This window comes from Thermochaetoides thermophila, assembly GCF_000221225.1.
Source record: "Thermochaetoides thermophila DSM 1495 unplaced genomic scaffold scf7180000011818, whole genome shotgun sequence".
NCBI lineage: Eukaryota > Fungi > Ascomycota > Sordariomycetes > Sordariales > Chaetomiaceae > Thermochaetoides > Thermochaetoides thermophila.
Window position 1 is genome coordinate 233,043 of NW_006383034.1, and position 9,814 is coordinate 242,856.

General features: G+C 51.6%; 2 protein-coding genes across 2 annotated transcripts; both read left to right on the forward strand.

Annotated features, from left to right (window-relative positions):
• Positions 1–2,532: 2,532 nt before the first annotated feature.
• CTHT_0041000 (deaminase-like protein) lies at positions 2,533–4,526 on the forward strand (the record flags this gene model as incomplete). The annotated part of the gene is made up of 3 exons (XM_006694443.1): positions 2,533–3,401; positions 3,459–4,229; positions 4,307–4,526. 3 exons carry the CDS (start codon positions 2,533–2,535, stop codon positions 4,524–4,526), a joined length of 1,860 nt encoding a protein of 619 aa, XP_006694506.1.
• A 3,403-nt stretch (positions 4,527–7,929) lies between these two features.
• CTHT_0041010 (putative control protein) lies at positions 7,930–9,127 on the forward strand (the record flags this gene model as incomplete). Its single annotated transcript, XM_006694444.1, has 3 exons — positions 7,930–8,063; positions 8,125–8,387; positions 8,454–9,127. 3 exons carry the CDS (start codon positions 7,930–7,932, stop codon positions 9,125–9,127), a joined length of 1,071 nt encoding a protein of 356 aa, XP_006694507.1.
• Positions 9,128–9,814: the final 687 nt, after the last annotated feature.

Below are 9,814 nucleotides of genomic sequence, written 5' to 3' on the forward strand. Positions count from 1 at the left end.
GTGGGAGGTCGAATGCGGAAAAAGTTATAGCGAATAGATGGAGCATAGCGCGCACACCGGTCGCCTGTTTTCGAGCCACATTGGGAGCGACCAGCATCGGAGTTTCGGCGACGGCACGTTAGACTGAGTGCTCTTCCAGGCATTTCAGGAGTTGTGGCATTGTTTATTAGCCAGAGAGCCAAAAATATCTGGTATGAATGGCACCTTTTCGGTGACATTCCTTGGTTTCATGTTGTGGGCAGTTGGCTTGGCTGCGATTATACCTCAAGACCAATCTTTTGACGTCAAGCTGTATGGTAGTGACTATATCCTGACAAAAAAAGTTGATAGCTCTTAGTTATCTCCATGGTGGTGCTTGTCTGTGATGTGGTGCTATCTTCAGGTGGTCTGATCTGCCATATTTTAGACACAAAAGTTGGCTAGGGTAAATGGTCGCTGTATAAGAGAGCCCTGAGCCATTACCAATGGAAAAATACGAAAAAAAACGTACAACACCCGGGATTCGCTGGTCGTCACCGACCCAACTACTAGCCGGGCCCTCAGTGGCTTAACTAGGGCAGAGCGGACGGGATGCCGTGCTTTCCACTGGGTATGGTCGTACGTACTTGGGCTGGTCTGATAAGTTGTTCTTAAGGAGTCACGCCGTTGCCAAAGCCACTGCGAGTCAGTCAATGACGATCCGGAGCGGCTTTCCATGTCCTCTGCATTACCGGAGGGTACCAAGCAGATCGGTTCTTAGCCTGGGCTGTGGACCAAAGAGGGTGATAAAGCTGCTCAGAGAGGCAATGGGCTCTCTGTTACATGTACCACCGCCGTGCCATTTCCAATCTTGCAGTAAGATCGAAGGTCGGCTTGCGGGCCTGATGAGTACTAACGTGGTGTTACCAGCATGCTGGTGTCATCAGCGCCTCACCCAACACTCAATCCAAAACATCCACCTGCCGTTGGCGGTGTTAAGTCATTCGGGACTGTTCAAGGCAGAGAGCATGGATTTACAGCAGCGAAACCCATAGCTCCCTTTCGGATACAGGGAGTCCGCTGCTGTGACCAAAACAGAGCCACGCTATAGTTCGGGTTAGCTTTCTTTAGGCTGGACAATCAAGTGCCATTGAAACAGCGCAATGTGTCTTTCTTCGTTAAGCTCGTTCGGAGGTTCCATCTCGCAGCCTAGCTGAGTCCCGGCTGATGGCCGGATCCGATGGCGGTGACGGTCAGATGAAAGCGGCTGACTGGGAAACAGTTCGATTGCTCCTTGGCCCGGTCTTGATGGAGGCGGCTAGGTTTGTTGGCGTTGGATTAGCCTGCCACCGGAACTAGGCAATCACGGGTTCAGTATCCGAGCGCCGTGCCAGGGAGATGGGTCAGATGGAGAATCCAAAGACCATTGCCTAAAACAGACCAGGGACGTCGTCAGGGGTTGGTGCCAGCAGATTGGTTTTAAGCCACCGCTCCCATAGGGCTGAAATGTGGCGATGCCACGTGGGAGCAGCCGGACGTCGTAGATGCCCTCTTGGCGTGCTGTCTCTGTAGGAGCAGTCGGCAGCCGTCGGCCACGTTTCGGAGGTAAGTGGCCTGGTTTTATCGCAATGACTTGGTCTGAGGCCCAAGCCGATGGTTTGGCTTTCCGACATGGGAGACAGGTTGCAGCGTGTGGTCCCAGAGGTGATGTCAATGGAACCGTGTTACACAAAGCCAGTATAGACATACCTGCATATGTCCAGATCAAAATTGATGGGATTGGCACCAACACACGACAGCTGTTACATCTTAGCTTCGGGGATACCCCCTTGATAAGTGTGCCAGTTTGGCCAGTCAACCTTCTGGACAGCCCTCGGGAGACCCTGAAGGCTCGGACACAGGTGATTTTGATTGGCCAAGCGCGCGGCCGACAGGGATCAAGCTCATGATGGGGTACCATACCAATAGTCGCTAAGCAACCACCCCCTCATCACCACAGTTCAGCCACTGCCTGTACTTCCACGATGAGCACCCAACATCATTCGGGCTGCCTAACCACCATGTTTCATGGCTAGGCTTTCCGTCCAAACACCTCTCACTCCCAGCAAGTTGTTTGTCGCATGAATCTTGCTGCTGCCGGCCCACACCTCCCCTGCCGTTTGGGTGTTCGTCCCATGTCCGCGACTGTTTGCAATTCTTAAGTTTATCTTTCTTGACAATTTCCGAACCAACACCCCCTCTTGATGAGCCGCAAGGCTCTGGATTCATAGCCAGAGTACAGCCTCATTCTCCATAGCGCGTTGAGTCAACTTTGCCCTAACCCGACCCGGGTACTTGTCCATTCCAACGCTGCCTTCAAAGTGAACAAGGCTTTCTTTGATTTTGTGCCAGTCCAACGGAGAAGACATATCTATTTGAGCGCCGCTGCTCTTTTACAAATTGGCACATAGCTTGTTCTCGAGTATGACGACGAATCGTCAACACACCGACAAGTCTCGAGCATCGTCAAGGCAAAGTCTTTTCTCACGTGGTCGTTTATTATCTCTCATCTTTAGCATTCTACCCAAGCACAACATGTCTGCAAAGGGCAACAAGAATCCAGTTGTCGACGCTCACGAGGAAGTTGTGAGAAAGAAGTTTGGGTTGAAGCAGCCTGAAACACCTCTCCTTCAGAATGAGATCGACGGAAAACTCCGCTTCCATGGGGATCCCAGGATATCAAATCCAAGAGCTAACATAGCAGCGCTCTGGAACAAGTTCTTCGAGACCAGCCCCTCCAAGGACTACGACGACCTAAGACTAAAACTCGTGAACAATGAGAAAACCTTGGCATTTGACTATGATTGCGAGAGAAATGCGTCCGAAACAGAGAGAAAGGCCAATAATATCGTTCAGGAGATCGTCCAGAGGGATAAAGAGTTGATCTACAAGAAAGCCAGTAAAAGGCTAGGTTTCGGTGGCCAAGAACATGAGCGTTTCTACGGCGATCACTTTCTCTCCAACCGCGAACTAATCGAACGGACAGAGCTCTTCAATCTCCTTCTGAAGATGCCAAAGGGTGGCCATCTCCACATTCACTTCAACGCTAATCTTCGAGAGGACTTCCTCCTCAATATAGCCCAGGAGATGGCGCAAATGTATATCTGGAGCAGCATGCCCCTGGTGAGAAAAGAGGACTTTGACAAATGCAGGATTCAATTCAGTATTCTGAGTGATGAAGACCGGGACAAGAGAAATCGACCGGCCCTGGCCAAGGGCAAATCCGTAAACCCATTTGACACGAACTACTCCTGCGAGCCCAAACAAGAGGGCGCCAGACTATTCAAGGACTTCATCAACGATTTCCCGAGTCATATCATGAACATGGATGCAATGCAATGGCTTCGGAGTAAATTGGTATTCCATGAAGACGAGGCGCACCATCCTTGCCAGTCAATCGCTGGGTAAGTCTCTCAGCTAAACACGCTATATGATCAGCTTTCTAATGTTATCTTGAAAAGGGCTTGGGAAAAGTTCAACGGAAGAACCCAGATGCTGAAAGGGCTGTTTAACTATGAAACGGCCTTTAGGAAGTACACACGTGCATGCTTGGAAGAATTCGTCGCTGACAACATTCAATATGCCGAGATTCGCCCTAATTTTATGGAATCGAATCAGGTGCTTAAAGACAACGGCTCCTCCAAATATAACAACGAGGAGACACTGGAGCTTATCATTGAGGAATATGAGAAGTTCCAAAGGGAACACAAGTACCGGATCTTAAAAGGACTTAAGGTTATCTGGTGTTTCCCGCGTTCCATGCCCAACGATAAAGTCGCGGGATCCCTACAGGAGTGTTTGCAGGCCAAGCTAAACAAGAGGTTAGGCCCGTATATTGCTGGTTTCGACTTGGTTGGTGAAGAAGGACAGGGCAAGCCACTCAGGGCTTTCAGGACCGAACTTCTGACCTTCAAGCGTCTATGCGCGGCCCAGGGAGTTGATATACCGTTCTTATTCCACTGTGGCGAAACCCTGGAAATGGGCACTGAGACTGATGGCAACGTCTTTGATGCTCTGCTCCTCGGCTCCAAGCGCATCGGCCATGGCTTCGCGCTGCCTCGTCACCCCTACGTGATGGAGCTAATGAAACAGAACAATGTTTGTGTTGAGGTATGCCCCATCTCAAACGAGATCCTGGGCTTGACACCGCGGATTAGTGGGCATGCGGTGTATAATCTGCTGGCGAACAATGTCCCTTGCACCATCAGCACGGATAATGGCACTCCTTTTAGGTAGGTAACTCTCTCTCTTTTCTTTTCCAAGTTTCCTCTCCTTGAAGCTACCACAGAAGCTAACCAACCTCGGCCAGATCGCGTCTCTCTCATGATTTCTACCAGATTATGGCTGGCAAGTCCGATATGACCCTCCATGGTTTGCGGCAATTAATCGTGTGGAGCATTGAGCATTCTTGCTTAGAAAAGGAGAGAAAACAAGAAGTTCTGGATGAATGGAGGCAAATGTGGGAAAAGTTCTGCGCCGATATCATAAGGGAAGATAAGGAACGGAAACAAAAACAGAGCCAGTTGTGAGAGACTAGACGCTTTCTACCGGGTATTGTTGTTCCCTGGTCTTGTGGTACAGGATTTTATTTTTCTCTTTTTATCTGTCTTCTTTGAGGGATTGGATGCATTGTTATATCTCATGATTGATGACTTACGTGGTTTGTTGGATACCTTCAGGGCTTAGTCAGTTGGAGGGAAGACGCCTTTCTGCTGCTTGGGATGTTGTTTTGTTCCATTTAGCTTCTCCAGTTACGTAGCTTTCTCCAAACCATACACGCGGTCTCTATATTACTATCTAGGTTGGGGGACTCCATTCCTTGATAGTTTATAGCAAACTATCGTTTCCCAAAGCTAATGCGGACTCATAAGAACTTGAAACGCTGACACCTACGAGCCCACCGCTAATGGTAGATGCAGGATTTGTCTCTTTCACACTTCTCGTTTGTGGATGCGTATAGCAATCTAAGATACCAGGCTTCAGTGTGTTCTAGTAACTGTCATGGACCGCCCATTGGCTTTTTTTGGGCTTCACAATGCTGTTAGTCCGTGACTGCACCTTCCACTTCCATCACGTAAGTCCGATGCCGGGCAGCACTGTTGATGACAGAGTATGTATAGGATCCGAAAGGTTAAGTATAAGCAGAAGGTTGGGTCCTGGTTGAGTCCGGTGACATAAGAGTGATCAGTCTGCTGGACTTGCACCTTGGGGTGCACTGTGGGCTGCAGAGTGCCACCCTCTCACCCCTTCTGAGTATAGCGTGTGATGTTTGACCGAGCATATGTTATAGCTATGCCCCGCCTAGAGTAGATAAAGGGGAATGAAACAAATTTCAAGTTGATAACTTCGATGTAGACTGCAGGTCAACACTTTTGGTCCTTTGGATAAGCCGAGTCCAGAGCAACTAAGAGCCTATATGCAAAGAAGACGCTTAGAGTCTTAACTCATTAGGAGCTCAAGGGCCATAGAGCAAGCCAGCAAGCTAGTCTCTACTTAGGGGTTCAAATATCATTCCGGCTTTCGAAAATCGCCATGCACTGCCTGCTTTATCTTGAACTTCGGGAGTTGAGCGGATGTCGCCTACGGCCCGAGCCGAGATTGACTCAAAGTGAGAGTTGAGACGAACAACAGTTTGGTGAAGGTGAAGCTTAGAACTCATTTGATAAGACTTCTCTATTATCCTGGTATATTCCATCCTCTCTTAAACCCCAATCCAGTGCTCGTCAAAGCACTCTTCATGGTTCCTAGCGATGATTGCTAGCCATCGGAAGAGGCCGGGGTTGGGCACTGCGGCTGGTCGGAGGCTGGTCGGCGGCGGACCTCGGATATTCGGGACAGCTCTGCGGCTGGCGTGGGATTTGAGTCGTTTTTATTTGAGAAACGGTGGACCGGAGAAACCTTTCAATAATTTCACAAACTGCCGCAGGTCTTATTTTTCGTGAACCGGAAATTGAATCTCTCTCAAAGCCGTTGAGATCAGCAGCCAGGTGGCGTGGATGTTTTGCGCGAAAGTCTGCTGTGATCTGTGGCCGACGCCGTGTACCATCCTCAGAGCCACATCTACATCGTTGAAGACGGCACTCAAGAAGCCGTCATGACTGCGGCGGGAATCTCATAGCGTTATCCAGTCTTATTCCCATGGGATGTAGGTCTGAGTGAAATTTGTGTTCCACTGTTTACTCGGGACCAACCAAGGAATCTCACCAATCGCTGAGGAAGCGAGGCTCGACCCCTGCCCGTAAAACTGCTCCCGCCGTTCCGGTCCACGAATTTAGCCGATGACTCACAAAACTCAATTGCAGCTGCAGACGGTTTTGAGCAGTTGCTTCTTTTTGACAGCTTCTCAATTGAGCATTCTGATTTGACACACAAACATTCTCGACGCTGCCCGCTCAGAGAAGGGTCTTTTCTGTACGCTAGCGGGCTGACATCCGATGCTGTACAGAAGCTGCCGTGAGAGTGTTACTTTTTTGACCAAGCCTTCCAACAAACCCACCCGCGGCCCGTCAACATTCCTCGGCAGCAGGTGGCATTCTGGCAAAGAGCTCAAGCAATACGTACCTACCTATACGGCAAGTGTAGCGCTAGGATGGCCAATGGTTATTCCTGCGGGCTTTCCAGTCTGTTCTCGGAGCCACTGCAGCCGGCAAATCCACAACCACATGGCCGTGTTCGCAGCCGGCGCGCGGCCGGAGGTCCTGTGATGGACGTTTGCGCAAGGATTTACGTAGGCTTACCCCGCGGCCGCGCACATTTTGGGCTAGGCAACCCTGGATCGTGGCCTCAGCAGAGTTCTCTGGGTCAATGGGCGCTTTATTGCACTGACCTTTTCTTTGAAATATCAACGTGTCCCAACCGATGAGGACACCTTGCAGTGTGTAGCCTGCTCTGGCGTGAAGGCGCCCGCATAGCATCTAGAAGCTTAAGCACACTGCTTGGTGCGTCTCTTTTGGGAGGCCTGGCCCGTGTGGTCGGCGTAAGCCTGCCGGACTGCCTGCCCTGGATCTTCCAACCGGAATTGCAGGTGTGGAACCCTCGTGATAGCGTCGCATACCATTGGTGGGGCTTGGTCAGGATGGAGATCCCAGCGGGGCAGTGCTGTGCGCCCTGGGACTGATGGAGCTGGATCGGAACAAAAAATTCAGCATCGAGCCAAGCTGCGACGGCCGAGGAAGCAAGCAGCTACAGCAATCACTTTGAACAAACCGACGAAGTTTTCGTTCAAACATGGAAGTGTATGCATACATACAACTGGAGGATGACGTACCAAGATGAGAGAAGGTAGATCAAAGCGGGTGTATTGCTTTGTGAGGGGGTTGGTGGGTGGGTGGAAGTAGACAAACGCAACCTTGGAAAGGCTCTGCTGGCGAACTCCCAAGCTCCCACCTGCTTACAGAAGCAGGGTGGGACAGGGTCTAGCCGTATTTTCTGGATCGCGGTTTGCAGGGGCCGTATGACTCACAGTTGCTGTTTGGGGCTGGCCGTTTGCTCGGAGCCAATCACCGAACGCAGCAGCCTGCCTGCTCTGGCTGCCCAGACGCACGCGCCTCACTCTCCTGCGGTCGCTGCCTGATAAAATCTGGTGCTGCCCACACTTGCTTCGGCCACCTTCTCTCTTCCTCCTCCAACCCCCAACTCTCCTATCAGACCGTAGTATTTGAGCAGCGCACCAGGCAATCTTCAAAATGCGTTAAAAACGCCCCCTTCCCCGCGTCTTTAACGACTTGCTCCAAGCAGAGTCGTCTCCTTTCTTGCTTTCGGCTTTCGAACGGTCTCCCCCGCTCAACCACCAACAGCTTCAGCTCATCCTGCAAAGGTTGAACTGAACTTCAGCACACTGCTTCACAGCTCGCGCTCAAGTTCTCTCTCCAACACCGCCACAATTCCCGGCCAAGACTTTCCAGTCTTCACCACGGCTTCCAATCAGTCACCATGGCTTCCCTCCAGTTCTTCGAGCCTGCCGGCACCATCCGCGCAACCACTGCCACAACAGCCCCTGGATCTGCCGCTTCCGCAACAAGACTTCGTCTTGTTCCCACAGCCGAACAAGCCGCCCCGTCAACATAGTCACCCAGTTTCGCAGCCTCCCACCAACAGAGGTGTGATTCAGAATCAGCAACCGATCAGCCAACCGCTCGTCTCTCAGTCTCCGCGAGTCGCGAACGTCCTTCAGGCAACCGGGCGTCAGGCTACCTCTTCGGCTTTCACCAAACGGTTTAGCTCCCCTGCTCAGCTTGCGCACCAGCTTCCGGTGTACGCCTCGTCCGCTCCGTCTCCGTCTTCGTCTTTGAATCTTCAGACGCAGAGTCGGCCCATCCGCATTTCCGTCCCTCTGTTCAATCACGGTCCTACCAGCAGTGTTCCAGCAGCCAAGATGAATCTCGGAACAGGTATGCTGCTTTGTGGCCCTCAAATTCTCTGCATGGTTCCGCCCAGAAGCTCACATCTGTCATCAGACGTGGACCTGGACGACTTCCCCGCCTTCGAGGGCGGCGCCTCGACGACGGCGTTTTCCTCTCCTGCACTGCCCACGGTCTTGGACCTGGGCAGCAACACTTCCGGTTCGACCGCCAACGTCGGCACTGTCTCCCCTCAGGATCTTTTGATCCATGACCCCATCATGTCGACGCCTAATTCGACTACTCTGACTACCCTCACTTCTCCGTCTGTGTATAACGAGTCGCCCGAGTTTGATGTCTACGATGTCTCACCAAGCTTTGGCTCGGCTGATCTCGATGTCGGTTCGGCGGATGCCTGGTTCCCGCTCTTCCCGCAGGCCAACCCCGAGCCGCCGAAGCCGAAGCCGGTCATCCTGGGTCTGGATCCTGAGAAGGACGCCCAGACGCTTGGACATCGTCGCAAGCCCTTGGCCTCCTCACCTCCCGGTCGTCACTCTGCGGTCGCCGGTGTGAGCTCCCGTCGTCGCGATAAGCCCCTACCTCCTATCATTGTGGAGGATCCCACTGACGTTGTCGCTATGAAGAGAGCTCGCAACACTCTTGCTGCTCGCAAGTCTCGTGAGCGCAAGGCTCAGCGGCTGGAGCAGCTTGAGGCAGACATTGTGAGGCTAACACAGGAGCGAGATTACTGGAAGGCTCTTGCTTTGGCCCATGGTGCGAAGGAGGAGTAAAAGTAAATCGTTTGTGCTTTTTGGCTTCGGGAATGACACAGTATCCCTCAGTGTGTTCTTTTGTTTCGCTGAGGAGGGGTCTTCCTGTATTTTTTAGGGTGTCATTTCCATTTATGGGTTCGCAAAGTTTGGCAAACTTTGGCTGCCTGCTGTCGATGACCAGGCATGGGGTATTCAAGGTTTTTAATAATCATGTATCGAGGATCGCAGTTATGAGATTATCTCAATCTAGCGTCTCTTACCATAGTTGATGTCTCCGTAACATTGTCTCTTGACGTGCTTTGTCCATGCCCTCTTTGTGCCCGGTATCCCAAAACCGCCCGGTTTTGCCGTCTCGAGTGTGTAAGCCTTGGGATTGGTGTGGACGGTAAACCCCCCGGCGCGACACCCAGCCCACCGCTTCCAGCATAGGTGTGTAGGCCTTGCTGCAAGCTAACATCCCATTTGGAATCTTCCTAGGTGTCTGGTTTTGACTTTCAATGGCCCCTGTCACGACCTCGTTCCTGCCCCTCATATGATCTACTCGGGGGTCCAAGCTTTGGTCTCTCCGCGGATTGGACACCCGAGTACCAATTCTTCGTTAAATGATGCCAAAAGCAACTTGTAATGTGAAAGCTTCAAGGATCAGTCTCACCACTGATTACTGTAATACTTGAGAAGTCCTCAAACAATAACCCAACGTCATTA